A 17,139-nucleotide genomic window follows, 5' to 3' on the forward strand; every position below is an offset into this window, starting at 1 on the left:
TGCTCCTCACTGAGTTAAACACTCTACTAAATCAAGACTGTTTGCTGTCCTGGCTCCTAAATGGTGGAATGAGCTCCCCAACGACATCAGGACAGCAGAAACTCTGTACATCTTCCGCTGCAAACTAAAAACACACCTCTTCAGACTTTACCTTGAATAGTTGAACTTTAGTAGTGACACTTTAGTGACACTTACTTTTAGCACTGTGTGGTTTGGCTTTCTTGAAGAAATTGTATTTTCTTGATTCCTGTTGTTCTGGGTTTTGTACCCTCATGGTTGAAATGCACTTATTATAAGTCGCTTTGGATAAAAGCGTCAGCTAAATGAAATGTAATGTAAAAAGTACTAACACCAGCTAAATGTTCTAATTTGAATGCAGTTCTCCTGTTTTTCTTAAATATAATTTTCTAACACCTATTTTCATACCATCTTAAGGTTGTTTGGTCTTAATCCAGTTTTGATGTTTTTTTTTTAATTGAATACATTTTAACTGATAAACAGCTCAAAGGGGAATTTTGGAAGAACTCACTGACTACTGAATTACCACCTGATGCTTTTCTGTCTGATGAGGTGATGCAGTTGGGTGGTGAAACACACACACACACCTGTAAAGAGGTTGAGTCTCAATTACATTGCTGCTGCTGCCAAAGAGAGAATTATGGGCAGGTGCTTGCAGGTTTGAATTACAGGGGATTATGTACGAGTGTATGGCCAATTACAACTAAAACCATTGTAAATATGTACCTTAATGAAGACTATATTGTGGCCTGTCATAATAATATATATTTCACATGTGTATGTTATGGGATGAACGTCCACTTTAATAGATTAGTTTCACAGTCACAGCCTGTGACTGATGTGGGGGCTTTAATGATTCTCACTACCCAAAGCAGTGCAGGCTTCAGGACAGGATTTTGGTGTCCAGCCTTTATGGGTGAGAGTTTAGAGTGGGGGTCTTGCATGTCCAGCTGGGATGCAGAGATGGGATTGTTATAAAAATAAACAGTGTTCAGCTAAGCAGGGTCAATTTGTGTGTTTGCAGGAGTCAGTGAACACACAGCTGTGCAGTATAATCATACCATCCAAGGCCACTATTATTTTTCAACTGCAGATATTGCTTTGAAAACTACTTTCAGGCAAAATATGAGGACAGTGCAATATGGCATCCGATCCAACCTTGATTTTTCCAATACACCATCTCTACAGGTGGAGACATCATGTTCCTGGTGAGCAGCCAAAAAAACATTTAGTTACACGCTTATCGTCGAACAAGACTACACTTGTGCTGAACAGGACCAGATGTGTGCATGTTCGTGCAACACGTCTGCAAACACATGAAGTGAAACCGTTTCTGTTCAAATTCTCTGATGAAAACTTTCATTGCTTCCTGTTTAAATATGATTCTGTATGTCCATCGAATGCTACAATGGAAAGGTGATTTTTGCAGTCACAATTTTTATGAACTTATTGATCAATTTAATTTTGAAAGCAGCTGAAATTTCCCTGAAAGTCTGCTGGGAACGATAAACTCTGTCAATATGAAATGTATTTGTCAAAGGTTGGATCGACCTGCAAGGTGCAAGAATAGAGTGACATTGTGTTCTTTGTCCAGAAGTATGGTGAGGAATTTTCAATTTCACATACTTGCACATTTTTTACTCTGAAAAATGTTCTTAGATTTATTAAGTAGATTTCAAAGAATTAGTCCACGTAAGCAATGTGACACATATCAAGGACTAAACTTGAGAAAGCAAATATGTCTTTTTGTACCTTAAAATGCCAGAATTAACTAGACGAAGGCCTGATTGTAGTTTAATGTTTACCCTGTCCCAGTAATCAGTCAGTGAGGTGGTTCTATTTACGCACGATGTTCACCTTTGCAATGTGAACTCAATAAAACTGAAAATGCAGAGATTCATTAAAAAAAAAAAAAAAAAAATCATCTTTATTCATCAGCTTAAAATTGTCTCACTTTTTTACAGAGCAACTTGCAGGTTGGTGACCCCAGGTGATTGACTGTGTAGGAAAATGAGGCAGAAATGAGAATCCTAAAAAATAAAAGTATATATATGGACGACAGTGATATTTACAGCCGTTTTTACAACTGAGTTTTATACCTGCCTCATAAAACACAAATTAACGCTCGGTCAAGTTTAGTAGTCAGGAAAGCTGTGGACTCAGTGTCGGAACATGCTGCACAAACACAATAATTCGGCATGATTAAAAACAAAAATCATAAAATCCAAGATAAAACTCGTAAAAACAACTAATTCACTAAATCTCAGCTGCTCAAACTCACTACCGCCTACTACTGCACGGTGGCTGCAGCAGACAAGACTTCCTGATGTGCCTTAATGAGACTCATTGTGGAGATTAAGGCATTTTTAAAAGCACTGCTAAAAATTCCTACTTTTTTTTTTTATCTGAATTTCTGCCGTTATGTCACATAAAACATGTAAAACTGCAATAACTTTTTAAAAGACCATTTCCAAGAACATCCGAGTACAAATTTTGTTAAAAAAAAAAAACAACCTCAACCTACAAATTGCTCTTTAGAACACTGTGCAGACTGATTCATGTGCAAAGTGGCATTTCAAGCACTCGTGCATTTGGCAGTAAAATAAGCAGTTTTCCTCCCGTCTCCAGTCTGATGTGGAGAAAGAGTTTGCATTGCAAAGCCATTGATTGGTCTATCTAACTGTCAATCATTGCTTCAGCCACTGCTGGAGGAGTAAGAAGACGTGGTCCCGGGCCAGAGACAGCTGTGGGAGATCCTCGCTCCTGGCCGGGTACATGTTGGCACAGTGAGCTGTTCCTGGATCAGAGAGAAATAGAAACATAACAGATACAGCAGAAATGAAAATTCTTATTTTTTTTAAAGTTCCAAAAACAATCATCCATCTCGTAAAATTTGATTTAAACAAGCGAGGCATTGTTCTACTCAGAAACAATTGCTTGGCTTCTGCAACTCATTATTCGGCTATAACTTCTTAAACTTATTGTAATCAGATGTATGGTTTGGATGGAGTTTACTTGACTATGTACAGAATGCTCTTTTCAAGTACATCTTCATCAAACATTCAGTTCATCATGTTAAGTTTGATTCTCTGGATGCCTTCAAATGGTTGTTTTTACCGCGTTCATGAGAAGAGTCCACGTGAACTTCCCCTTTGGAGCTAGACATTCTCTGAAAACTCAAGAGTTCACGATGGTAGAGGTCACGGAAGTTAATTTTTCATTGGATGATAAGTTCATATATTGTAATTTTAGATGTATCGAGTTTTTCTTTGTAATTTAATATTATTTAATACAAAACACGTCATTGGTACTTGTTGTACCCTCCGTCGTAACAGTGACTAGTTTCCATTTAGCGTGGCAGGTCTCCATGTCTTCTTCTAAAATCTTTACTAATATCATGGCAGCTATTCTGACAGGAAGATTTGTCGCTGCAGTGACACATCATCAATTTTTTTTGCCATTGTTGTAGCTTTTTTTTGTTACTGCTGATCCCTGACTCTGTTGCAGCTCCGCACTGCCCCTGCAGGTTGTGTGTATATTGCATCTTGTGGATGCTACTTTCTGAGGACGTGCACAGCCAACAGACGCAGGATATGTGAGAAAGCTATCATGTGCAGTTTACAATAAATACATCTCTGGCCTTCACCACTTAAACAACTAGCATGCCATGCAAAGATTTCCCATTTTCGTAACCACTAACTCACCAGTTCCATTTGAGGTCAGCATCTTTCAACACATACGGTAAAAGCTATCCATCTATCCACCTAGCTGGCTTGTAGTTACTAGTTGGATTGCAGCAAAATGTCAGTGTGACAATATTAGAGACTATAGTGGGTGAGTCAGAGTGCTTCTGTCATCCACTGTGCACATTTTTCCTCACCTTTGATGAAGACGGCTGGCAGGTCAGATCTGATGTCCTGTGTGATCCCCAAGGCGTGCCAGGGGTCGATGGAGCCGTTGGGGAAAACTATTCTGCTAGATTGGATGTCATAGCCGCCGTAGTACTCATTGGTCTGAGCGATGGCCTCTGCCAGCTGCTCAGCACTGATGTTGTAGAAGTCAGCGCACTGTTTCACGTGGTACCTGCAGGAAAGAAGAAAACACAACGTCTCGTGAAAGTGGAAGCAAAGACAGACAGCAGTGAGTGTATGATGTGTTAGTGAAGGTAGGAGGCGCAGGGGTCTCAACAACATAATTATGAGTTTCTTAGGCAGACAGGCAATGTTCAGTGTACTCACACAAGAGGGAAGCCAGTGAATGGCTGGTTGGGCGAATCAGTGCTCTGGTAGAATCCAAACTCACTGCAGGTCTGGTAGACCCACTGTCTCCCTGACAACACACACACACACACACACGGCCGGCATGTTCATTTGGTTTGTGAAAATTATTGCAATAATTGCACAGGGCAGGTCATGTAAACAATTGGCTACAAATGGCCTCCAATAAAGTATTCACTTCCAGAGATAAAGCACTAATTAAGGACAGGAAGAGTTCAACTGAAGCCACAAGACAAGGTGCTGGTTGGTGGAGTTTATGCAGGCTCATCCCAGTGGCTCTTTTAAGAGACCACATCTTGTTCCAGTGATCCCCCTCTTCAGCCTTCCAGCTCTCCCACTCACGGAGCAGAAGAAGGAACCACCAACCCGGGACAACGATACCAGATGATAGATATAGAGAATCCATCTTTGGGTAAACAGGCAAAGTTGTTGTTGCCTGTCTGTATCTCTATCTTGTTATCTCTCTATCTATCCAACTATATTTCCATGTACCGCCTCCCCACCCCTCTCTATCTGAATTTTGTTTCTACCTTACCAAAACCTGCTTATTCATCTTTTATTTTTGTGAGTGATGATCTACTTTTCCTTAATGAGCCTTTCACCAACACCCAAAGGTTGGTTTGTTAGGTTATGATTGTAACCTCATCCCAACACACAACCTGTCCTGTGGTTTAGTTACACTCTGTCTCCCGAAGCGACCGCACCTAAGTTGGTCCTGTGTGGAAACTTTCAATGTGACATTACAGTTTTTCTCTGCCAAAACAACACAAACACACTATCTGACAACCGGATGAGAAAAAGGGACCGGAAAATATAAGGTCTGTAAAAAAAGCTGTTTTTGCAAGTCATGAAGTTACAATGGTGGCATTTTTAAATAAAACCAACTAAAATAACCTTGTTTGCACAACAAAACACCACTTCCCAGCACATGTCCACACCCACCTCCCCCTGCAGCGGGCCCATCCCAGGATGCGTTAGTCATGTCTTTGACATAGTTACTGAAGCTGGTGTCCAGGCATTTGACGGAGAAGGTGTCGATCATGAGGCGGGCCACAGCAGCGTATCGGGCGTATGCATCCCCCAGTGAGGCGTCAGCCATCACACCACATAGCACCTTGATGGTGATGTTGGTGCCCACAACACCCTATGTAGACACAGCATCGCAAAAAGCACAGGGGAAACAGCAAATTAGTTAAGATAACTTCATCTACTTATGAAACAAAATATTCCCACAACTTATTCTGTATTGTGTTAGTTGATAAAAAACATAGAATAAATATGTGAGGCAGTTTATTACTTGCAAGATTAACTGATATGTAGAAGAAGACAATCATTTGCTCTAAATATAATTGCACAAAAGGCACTATGTTGTTCCAAGTGTACAATGTTGCATGCCAAAATGCGTAATACACCCTCGGTCCACTATTGATACCGTGTCAGTGTCACATTTTGCCTCGACTGGGCATGAAAACTGAGGTGCCTTAGGTTTTCCCACCAAAAGCCACGTGGATAGGTTTTGGAAAAAACTGTTTGATTTAGGTAAAGATTTCTTTAAAAGAAATGTCACCTTCTGATTGACTCAAAAACTGGTCTCCTGTGACCAGGATATAGTCCTAAATGTGATCCATCCCACCACCCCAGACTACCACTGACCTATTCAGAATGTTATTACTTTTTTACTTTGTCACATGACCTCCTTCTTCGACTTTGGTCATACATGTGCGTACTTTTCACGCACAGTCGAGGCAAAAACGTCACATTGACACATTGTTCCACCCTGACAGCAACACCTGCAGCATCCCGCTTTCTCTTCGCCTTGTTTACAAATGCACGAGAGCACTCCGTCATCCTATCGGTCGACGTAAAGGAAGACATCGTAGGATATGTCAAACTAGGCACGTTAAAAACAAAACAGTTCTGACATTTTCTTGTGGGTTTTGTCCAGTGGGACACTGCTGAAGAACAGCATCGCTGCTCTTCAGTTATGTCACACTTCAAGGCCGGTTTGTTGTTCCCGATTTTCAGATTCGACCTGACACTGGAAAATTTGTTGGGGATGACTCAATCGTGTCATAATTGGGCAACATTTATGCAGTCTGAGCATCACGGGTGGCTTGCAGTACTTTATAACCTTGGTGTCCAACTGTTACAGATCAAAATGACCTCATGTCACTCAAACTTCTGGATAATTTTGGTGATCTGCTCCCTGTGTGCCCACAATGGTCCTCAGTTCGACCTCTCAGTGGTTCCTGTCCAACACTGTGATTGTTCCCCTCCAGTAATAAAGTGAAACAAAATATGTTATTTACTGGGATGAAGGTTGGAGGGGTAAACAGTTGGAAGTGATTACAGTGGTGCTTACGTGCAAAACGAAAGCCTTGTTAAGTATAAATGACCCACGACTACCATCCCCTCTGCACCTCCGTGTAAAAAGAGGAACTGTTTTGTACTTGTTCTACAAGCTGTAGCGTTACATAACGTCCTTCCGTATTTTATAAAGCACCCCATTGATAACCCCTCAACTGTGAAGCCACCGCTCTGACTCTTCTGATTGAGTTACACCTCACTCCTCGTTCTTACCCAGATTCCTCAGTGGTACCTAAAACCTGCCCGTTTGCTCTGTACCCGGCCCTTTGTGTCAGAGAGGCAGCTGCTGGCTGCGCTCGTCCGCTAACGCTGTGGACTCCGTGGCCCACCGCTCCTCTCAGTTCTTTTATAAGCGTCTCTTTAGCTTGGGGCGACAGGAAACCAGAGAGACCAAAGGGGCTTTTGTTACTTTTTCACATCAGCTTATTGGTAACCGGACTCACGTCTCCTCAAGGCACCAGGGGGACAGAGAGGGGATGGGATGAAAAAACAGAGGAGGGGAAAAGAGGGGTAACTGGTAAAATTAAATAAAAAAAGAGCACCAAGAGGGGAAGAAAAGGAGACAGATGTACAGTAACAGATAATAATGGAGAGAAATGTAGTGTGTACTACATCTCACCACAATGTGGACTTATTGGAAGACAGCTTTGGCAAAACTGTATTCTAATATTTACAAGTTATTGTTTACCTAAATTATTGCATTACAGGAAAGGAAGAAGCTGTTTTGGTTACAAGAAAAAGGAAATTGTCAGAAAATACATAGCAATACATACAGTTTTTGTTCCCCTTTTTGTTTTAAAGGAAAACTCCACCGATCTCACACATCACAGTGTGTTTACAGGTGTTGGAGAGTACTGAAGACAAGAATAAGAAGTTGCATCAAGTCTGTTGTGACTCCAGAACAAACTGAGGAAAATGCGATGTCACTTGGGTTGGTATTAGTTGAGGCTGAAGACTACATCTTTGAAAATGAACAACAACAACAAAAATCTGGGGATGTAAGAGGTGACCTTACTAGACCTCTGCAGTCTGCTCCTCATTTGTGCTCGAGGCTAGCAGGTCAAGTCAGCAAGGCAACTTGTTGGTAAATATAAATATTCTCACAGTTATGTAGTTTTATTTTTATCGCCCAGTTTTAATCTTCTTCCAACTGCTCCAACAGATATATATGATGGTCCATAACACCAGAATTCTGTCAAAACGTATCAGCCGCTCAGCGCCCACACTCAGTATTGTTAGCTGTAATTCAGACTGACGCATTGCAGAAATAATTATGTATACTATGGCTTTCTGTAAACAATTATCAAATATGGTGCCACATTTTCAAATTCAGACTAAACTATTATGATTACTTTTGTCACAACCATGGACATCCTGGAAAGTTTTATCACTTTATATTGTGTTTCAGAAACTTTTACACTAAAATTGAGAGAATTTGAGAACAAATATCAGCATGAAATATAGGCAGCACTAACTACACTAGATTGGTGTCATTCTTTAAAAACTAGTTCAACCCTGCTTCCGGTAGACTTCCAGTCTACTCGGTTGGCCTCCCTCTGTGCTGAGTCACCTATAGTGTAAATAGGCTCCACCTTCTCGTATACAGAAGAGATAGAGACAAAGAAACCAATCAGTCGGCCTCAGAAACAATCCCGGACACCCTCCTTCAAGGCAACATCTCTCAGCAGCCTCCTGCTGTTAGATAACGCAGGGTTTATTATGTTTCAACATACAGCTCGGGCTGTCTGGAGCTCTCCTGCACCTCACAGCTGCCTTTCTTTCAGCCAAGCTGGACAGGAGGGTCAACCATTGATCTACAAAGTCACAGTTTCATCTAACTTGGGTCAGCACGCATAAATCATGTCTAATTTAACACAAGGGGCAATTAAGAAAAATAATCTGCACACAATGACGTGCACAGAGCAGGAGAAGCTTTTACTCACTGTTCAAGTTTCAGGTCCAGAGTGACATTGCAAACGTGCACAAAGCGTGTAACTCTGTGTTGATTGAGTAAAGTAGCTTTAAAGACTTACTCACAAAGCCCCGTCCCCCCCTCCGTCCCCGTCCCCTCCGCTCTGCAGACGTCATGCTCCTGTGCTCCGTTCAGCTCTGAACCTTTTGCACACTGTCTCTGCATCAGATGTCATTCACACCTGAGCTTGTTCATGTGGAATTTTCCCGTCTCGAGACATGCTTGGCCAGTTCGAGCAGGATTGCAGTGGTGTGTGTCCATAGGTAGATGTTGCAACCCCCCTGCCATACTACCCCAACAGCAGCTATATATATATACATTTGTGTATATATATATATGCATCAGTGCACATGTTGCAGAGTAAGGCTGCAGTCAATCATGTTCGTATCTATGCTTATCTAGTTTAATCTATTGTACACAGAGACTTCTGACTTTAGTCCTAAAAGCTGCAGCTCCTCCCAAGAAACATAAGCATCCAAAATGAAGCAAATCTGTGGAGCTTAGAATCAACGAGCACGATGGGAAAATGAGGTTCACCCGGAAAAAAGTTGAAATTGGCAACTATACTAGTTGCTTAGAGATTTTTTTAGGAAATCATTATTTTCTAAAAACGGTGAAAAAGAAAAAAGATGCACATTCATAAACACAGAATTTTGGGATACGATAATTGGACTGATTGGTGGAGGAGTCAAAAGTTATAGGATCGACTCCCCCGATCCAAAATGACTTCCGCCAGCCTCCAAAATCCATGTTTTTTTTTTTACTGTTGTTTGCACTCGCGCTCACCTCAAACCCTCTGTTGTCTTCATTGTACTGCACCACATCCATGAAGCTGCCAGCCAGAGTTTCCAGGAAATAGGCAGAGTCCATCTCTGTCTGGATCTGCAGTTTGGAACACAAACTGGAGGAAGACAACCAAAGAGGAAGGACAGGAAGGTGGAGGAGGAGAAGAAAAAGAAGGAGAAGGAGAAGAAAATAGAGGGAACGTTGGGGGATAGAAGGAGAGGAAGGAAGAGAAAATGGAGGAGAAACAGAGGAGATTTAGCAGCTGTAGAGAGCATCGTGCCACATTTCTCTTTTCCTTTGCTCTGTGATAAACAGAAAGCATGAGGCCTGAATTTCACTTTTTAGGATCGTCTGTCGAGTTGACAATAATGAGGCGCAGTAAGGGTGACTAGGTTTCCTACTTTATGTGGGACTGCACAGCATTTTTAGCCCTTCTCCCACATTTTGATTGACTCTAATTTTCAAAAGTCAGCACTGCAGGATAGACGTTTTTTTTTCTAAAATCGGTCTTTTCTCTGCGGTCTCATTGAAGGCCGTTTGATGTCAATCAACCTGCACACATGTGGGTCATGTGCAGGTTAGTCTGTCTCCGTCTTTGCTGCCAAAACTCGCTTCCTTTTACGCTCACTGTACGAGGATTTACAAAGCAAGAGACTTGGGAAACTTAGTCCTTCACATGCTAAAGACTCAGCCTGGAACCTGCTACTATTAGTCTACTGTGTGCATTTCATTTCTAAGTTGAATCGACATGTCAGAACTCCAGACAACCTCTCAGCATTGGTAATGTGTCCCACACAAAAATACTCTTTGCCCCACATTCAGTGTGTGTGTCTGTATAGTTATACAGTATGTTCAAGCATTTGAGGTGGTAACATTACAGCTTCCTCAAGTCTCTCGTCAGACTTTTATTCTGGTAAAGTTAGGTACCATGCTGATGACGTTTTATTTAAAAACAACTCTTTTGTCTGTGTGTGAGTGTGAGTGTGTGTGTGTGTGTGTGTGTGTGTGTGTGTGTGTGTGTGTGTGGGTTCGTGTGCAGCGAACCGACGCTTCCTTCATGATGAAATGGTGACACGCGTGCTGTGCTCTCTGAGTCTTGTGGTTTTGGGCGCTGGACAAACCACCTTTGTGACCTTTGTGTATTTGTGCCTGCATGAGGACATGTCTGCATCTGCTGTCTGCAAGCAGCTGAAATAAAAGACGTCCAGTGTGGTCAGGGCTGTTTTCATGCGTCTCCGTGACTCTATTAGTTCTGTGAAACGAACCACAGTATTACAGAAGCCAGTTAAGTCTGCGTAGTCATCGTGTCGGCTGACCTTACAGTTACTATGGCAACCCAAAGCAGTTCTAAAATAACAGACGGCTGGAGACCGTAGCAGCTCGGGACGGCAAACAACGGAGGAAAATGAAAAGAAGATAATGTTTAGCAGGGCTGTTCAAACTGCGGCCAGCGGCCTGGATACGGCCCCTTTGAAATTTTCTACGGTCCACATGAAGATGCCTGTCTGACAGCTGTTTCAGTGTTTTCACCTTCGACAAATATGCATATGGAGCTGCTGTAAGCACCTTATGTCCGTTTGGAATTGATTGCATCATAAACAGGCCCAATCCGTTTTAATTTGTACATTTTGTATTTTGCTGTCAGACCTTGATGTCATTATAGGGATTTGTTTATTCCATTTCCCAATATATTCACTAAGATTTTTTTGCAGCTATAAATTAACTAAATGTTGTTAACTGTGTGGCCCTCGAGCCCTCAGTGATCTTATATCCGGCCTTCTTGCCGGTGAGTTTCAATAGCCCTGATGTACAAGGTTGCTGAGGGAAAAAAACATTAAAGTAAAAACTTTTGTTTATGCAAACAAAAGTGTCATTGTTTGTTTGAGTAAAGCAATATTCAGTCTTTGAAGCCACATTTAGATTACACCACATTAAAGCCATCCTTGGAAATCTTTTGCAGTAATAACATTAAAGATGAAGATTTCCAACTTGTTTGTCTTCTGACATCTAATAAAAAGCAGTGTTTATCCAGAGTCACATTTCAGAGTGCCTTAACAGCTCCACCAAATAGTGATTTTTTTTTTTTTTTCCTCCTCTGAATGCCTCACATACCTCAATAAATATTCAAATGATCCAAAATCTCAGCAAAAAAATCAAAGATTATAGGAAAAAGTCCAAAAACAGCAAACAGATTTGTGGTTTAGAACTTAGTTTGTTCTTCTTTCGTCTCCCAGTAATCACCTGACGACTCTGCTGTCCCTGGACATAAAACTGGATATAAAATAGTTCAAACTAGGGCCGCCTGCAGCAGCTCCAACAGTAACACGCTGCTTACTCACTGACATATATAATAATATATCAGTCAGAGGGACCAAACCAGGACTTTTACTTGAACTACATTTTACTGCTGATGTTTTTACTTCAGTAAAATAACATTCACTTGTAACGGAGAATTTCTTCATTGCTGTATTAGTACTTTCCCTTCACTGATTGCATTACAGAGATCTGAGACTACAGTGGACCTTCTCAGGAGCAGGACCGACAGAAAAGAGGCCCAGACCCGGTCCAGAGACACTCGAGGCGACGCTCACAAAGCTGTAACAGGACCTGACTGAAACCAGGACCCACGACAAACCCTTTACGTAGCCCCAGACATCGCTGTGGTATATACTACCTGCTCGCATGTAACTGTGGCGCATCGCATGCAGCACTGCTCACGGTCTGAAGAGGAGCAGATTTAGAGAAAGACGCTGTTTGGAAATATGCTGACTGGCTGTAAAGCTCAGAAGATTGAAACAGCTTCTCTGGAAATGTGAAGCAACAGCCAGGGGTGAGTGAGCAGAACATTGGGAGCTCTGATCAAAACCCAAAAAGATTTAATTGGACTTTTGTATGTTTTGAAGACAATTTGTGGTTTTATATCTTGTGGTGTATGTCAGGTTACCAGGCAACCGGCAAAAACTCCAGGAAGTCACTACACTTGACCAGGAAACAGTCCAGCATATAAATCCCTGCAGAGCCGCAACCTGTCATGTTTACGCCGTCATTATTGTATGGATTCAACAAATGATGGCAGGTGGAATTTCTTTCACTTGGCCAGTGGCACGCTAGCTGTTTCCATCTGTTTCCAGTCTTTGTGCTAAGCTAACCGGCTCCCGGCCATCGTACCCTACTCAGTTACATCAGTTACAACCATTGTAGCTTGAAAACGGAAAAATTTGTTTCACTTTGAGAATTTAATTCATCACCTCCAACAACATCTAGAGGAGCTGCATGGATGAATGATTTTATCCCCATTCAAGTTAGAACTGGGCTAAACTGGGAGTTGGCTGTGTATACACATATATATATACACACATATATACACACGCATATATATATATATATACACATATATATACAAACATATATACACACACACATATATATATACACACGCATATATACACACACACATATATATGTCTCTGGTTTAGACTTGTGGAGGTCTCTGGTGCACATGCTCTGCCCATGGCACGTGCCCAGTGTGCATTTATCCTGCGTAACTCTCACCAGACACCAAATTTTTAAGCTCTCTATACTGAGAAATGGAGAGATTCCCCTGGCGGCGGTAGACTTTATAGACTCATTTTACAAAAACAGGTTATGGACGTTCATTTATATGTAAAAGTCACACGCTACAGCTTTCAGACTGTAAATCCTCACTAAATAAAGGTTGAATAATCTCATGACAACCCTTCGTGGGTGAATTCATTTGGCATCTTAAGAGTGACAACTTGTATTCACCCTGCAAAGTGAACCTGTGGAACACTCTTAGGTCCTTTGTGGAAGTGTGTTTAGACATGTAACAGCAGGAAAACATACGGCTTTACTCCATTTAAATTACCCAGTCCCAGGACATTAGTATCATGCATTACTTGACTTGCTGTAAATACAGCTATTATTAATATAACTTAGAATATCTCAGCTTTTTGCTCTGAAAAATAAAAAGATCTACTAAGTAAAAGATTGAAGACCCTACACACTCACACAGCTCTGTCTGAAGGTGAATCGAGCCATGCTGGGAGTTTATTGAAGTTCCCAAATTTCATTTAAGTAATGGAATTAACAGAGGTCTGATGTGTCCTGCCCTTAAAACAACAAATCTAACAGGAAAGTGGTGGAAATGCCAAACCATCTGAGTCCGTACACGTCCATGTCAATACAGTCCTGAGAGGAACTCTGATCAAAGTGCTAATTGTGAACTAACACCTGAACAATTACAAGAACAACAAGTTTGATCGAATGTTAAATGAAGCAAACAATGAGGCTAAAAAAATGTGACAGAAAACTGATCAAAGAAAGGGCCTAGATCAAATAAAAAATGAATAATGGGATTAGGAATTCTTCCTATTGCTGTGAATATAAATAGTATGACTGATTTTTTATCTTTTTGAGATCATATCTTTGGATTTCAATGCAGCCTAATAGTTCTTACAGTTTTTATACTTCCAATCCTACTTCCAGACCTTTTCGTATAATGTGCATCCTCCTGAACCTTGGTCTGGTCAAATTTCACAGTTAATAACATGAAAAAGAAGGAATGGCTCCAGAGAGCAAATGTACTGTACTTGAAGTCTTTGGTGATGTTGTCGTAGGTTTTGGGGTCTTTCAGGCGTTCCACGAGGGTATCTGAGGCCTTTTTCACCAACACGGGGCACTCTGCGTTCTCGGAGGCCAGCGAACGCCACACAACCTCCAAGTACTCTGGCAAAACACAGAGACAGGGTGGACACTTAAACCTGGGCTGCTATAAAAAGACCACAATAATACACAATGGTTAAACACACAGGACTATTTTGGAGGACCTGCACAAGCACCAATCCATGTTCAAAACAGCATGTGGATCAAGTTCTACTTAAAGGCCTGAGGGAGTGTTTATTTTAGACACTTGCAGTGAGGTTGAAAGTTTAATGATGGGTGAATTTTGCAGTTTATGAAACTCTAAAAGGAGAAACTACACTTTACAAAATCTTGGAATTTTTCCCCTCAAGTTAAAGTCAGTAATAATGCTGACTAACCGCTGTGTTGGATTGGGAAATAATAACTGGGGAGAGGCCTGACGTCATTCCACCATGTGCACTATTCTCTGTGTTGTTTCTCTCATGTTTTTCCAAAAATAAAAGCGAAAGTAGCCCGAGTGTGCGTAATAGAGTCTCCGAGATAGCAGGAGTGTGTGTGGGTGGAACAGCGCATCTCCACGTTCAAAGCCGCTCTGACCTTACATCGAGCCCTGCAGCCTTCCGGAGGAAAAACAATGCACTCGGCCAAACACAACACAACACAACACAGATACAGGTCACCAATGAACCCTCATCTTTGATCTGTCTGGTGCTCTGAGCAAAACTCTGATATTGTTGTGTCGTTCAATTTGACGCTTGATGTGTTCGACGAGGATGTTGATACTGGAGGACAGTCTCCAGTTGACATAAATCCCACAGAGGATGTTGTTTTTTTTTTGAAGAAGAAGTGCTACTTGATGTATTATGTAATGCTGGATTTAATACTGAAACACACTATTTAACCATTTCAAGTCACCTTTTATGTGGTATTAATGGTTTGTTTCCCAACAGCAAATCTAACTGAAATTCCCCGTTTTTTTAAATGGACTTTTGGCACAAAATCAAAATCTGATTATCCAAAAGAAATCACATAAATTAGGGCAATTGTAAACTGGTTGTGTGTATGTAGGCGAGCCCCAACTGATATATCAGACCGCCAATTTTGGACCATCACAGATACAGTACATCAGTATCTGCGTATATGTTGGCCAAAAGGAAAACAGTTTTTTTTTTTTTTAAATCGAACATAATGCAGAAAAAGATTCCTGGGGTAAATTAAAAAAAATGTCTGTGTGTTTAACAGTTATTTATAATTCCCAGTGATGTTTGCTGTGTCAAAAGTGTTTGACAATCAAGTTTCAGGGATCATTGTAACAAATGTCTGTTTATGTATAAAAAGAATATCAGCAAATATATTAATATCAATTTTTTTCTTTTTACTTCATATTATTGGGCCTAGTGTGTGGTTGTGCAATGCCTCTTCATACCTGGGAAGTTGACTGTAGCATAAACAGGGGCACTAGTGGCCACGGAGGCATAGACCAGGTGTGGGTACTTCAGCCTGAACCAAGCAGCCAGAGAGCCCGGGTACGAGCCACCAAACGCCAACCACCTCCTGTTGCTCAGCCCACGGTCCTCGCCCATCACCGTGCGGAAGTGTGCCAGGTCAGCCAACGCCTGGCGACTGCTGAGGAAGCGCAGGTTGTCTGTGCTGAGATCCCTGAAGGGAGAAGAAGAGATTTAAGTGTACAACCTCTGTCCCTGCAAATTACTTCATTAACCGTGGGCACAGTTGTCCTGATCTGAATGCAGGGCTGCCATCTAGTGGTACAGCTGCCACACTGCTGGATATGTCATGAAAATGAAGGCTGGATGTTTAATTGTCCTCTGTTTGATCCCACAGTATTGCACAACCAGAGTTCACACAGCTGTGAACACATGATGAGGACTGCCCTTTGACGTGCTGTTCTTTTTCTTATGTGATAAAACCCCAGTTAAAGCAATCAAATCAAGCAAGGGGGAAGAAACCTGCACCAATCTGCTGTCTGAGAAGCAACTTGGATGAACAGAATTCATTGATATGCACTTTCTTTGGAAAAAACTCAACTGATCTGCTTTAAATGAGTCAGAAGGCTCTGTTTGCATCTCGGCAAAGTGTTTTGCACATGTTATGGTAGATGGCTGCTATCTTGGTACACTGGAACACTAAACAGGAAACATACTATTTTTAATGTCATTGTCACTGCTTGCACCCACAGCTTGATGTATTTGGAACAGACATATGTGGCCAAGTTGCACTTCTGCATTCGGCTTTTTTTACGGCCACACTGACCCCACACGAACCACAACTAAAGGTGTCCCCATCACCTAACAATTAAAGACATTAAAGACGTGATTCGGCAGAGACAAACATACGCTGTCGGGTGACTCTTCCCATAGAAACGATGCTCCAGCATCAAGCAAAGTGCTCCCAGTTTCTGGGCGTAGGTAAGCCAGGTGCCGTGCTGCATCCATGCTGGGTTTGCTGGGCCCTCTCCACCTATCATCAGGAACACTGGACCTCCAGGCTTGTAGAAGGCTTCATTTACAAAGTATCTCTGACAGACAGGGGGAGATCAGGGTCAGGTTTGCAGTCTGTAAAATCAGTGAACTTCATACATACAGCTTGATGGGATCACACACTAATTAAATGTTGATTATCTGTGCGATCCTTTTTTTTTTTTTTAGAAACAAATGCCCAGACTTGTAAGGATCCACTCCAACACGTATACTTACTTGCTTCCACACTCTGCTGTCTTGGCCACTGAAGTGATCCAGTTCCTGTGTGAACCACTGCTCCTCAAACACAGCTCCTTGCCTGCTGCCCTGCACCTGATCAAACTTCCTGATGCCTTTATACTGATACTGTCCCTCTGCAACAGCACAGACACAGAGCAGGAAAAAGAAGGCTGCTTTAGGGGAGCCAAAAGGGAACCCACACGTTAGAGAAGCCATGGTGGTATAAACAAGGAAACAGTGAAGAGCATGTGATTTAGTTCAACGTGGTCATGTGACAAGTTCTTATGCTACTTTCAATGACTAGCAAAAAAAACCAACAACCAGAAAATGAATCTACGAC

General features: G+C 41.7%; 1 protein-coding gene across 1 annotated transcript; it reads right to left on the minus strand.

Moving 5' to 3' along the window:
* Window positions 1-1,918: 1,918 nt before the first annotated feature.
* prss59 (serine protease 59, putative) lies at window positions 1,919-17,015 on the minus strand. The gene is made up of 9 exons (XM_069148371.1): window positions 16,797-17,015; window positions 16,437-16,618; window positions 15,509-15,741; window positions 14,031-14,166; window positions 9,421-9,535; window positions 5,238-5,439; window positions 4,257-4,347; window positions 3,899-4,101; window positions 1,919-2,815 (listed from the first exon to the last, which is right to left on the minus strand). The coding sequence occupies exons 1-9, from the start codon at window positions 17,013-17,015 to the stop codon at window positions 2,706-2,708; spliced, it is 1,491 nt and encodes a 496-aa protein (XP_069004472.1). The 3' UTR covers window positions 1,919-2,705.
* Between the last annotated feature and the right edge of the window lie 124 nt (window positions 17,016-17,139).

This window comes from Embiotoca jacksoni, unplaced genomic scaffold, assembly GCF_022577435.1.
Source record: "Embiotoca jacksoni isolate LCO1_2020_lvr unplaced genomic scaffold, fEmbJac1.0.p SCAF_14, whole genome shotgun sequence".
Lineage (NCBI taxonomy): Eukaryota > Metazoa > Chordata > Actinopteri > Embiotocidae > Embiotoca > Embiotoca jacksoni.

Excerpts from the sequence above, each read along its gene's own strand:
- prss59 (XM_069148371.1), bottom strand. The coding sequence starts at position 17,015 with ATGGCTTCTCTAACGTGTGGGTTCCCTTTTGGCTCCCCTAAAGCAGCC. Across the intron at positions 16,619-16,796 it reads ACAGCAGAGTGTGGAAGCAA|AGATACTTTGTAAATGAAGC; the intron begins GTAAGTATACGT and ends CCTGTCTGTCAG. Across the intron at positions 2,816-3,898 it reads GCCAGCCGTCTTCATCAAAG|GAACAGCTCACTGTGCCAAC; the intron begins GTGAGGAAAAAT and ends TCTCTGATCCAG.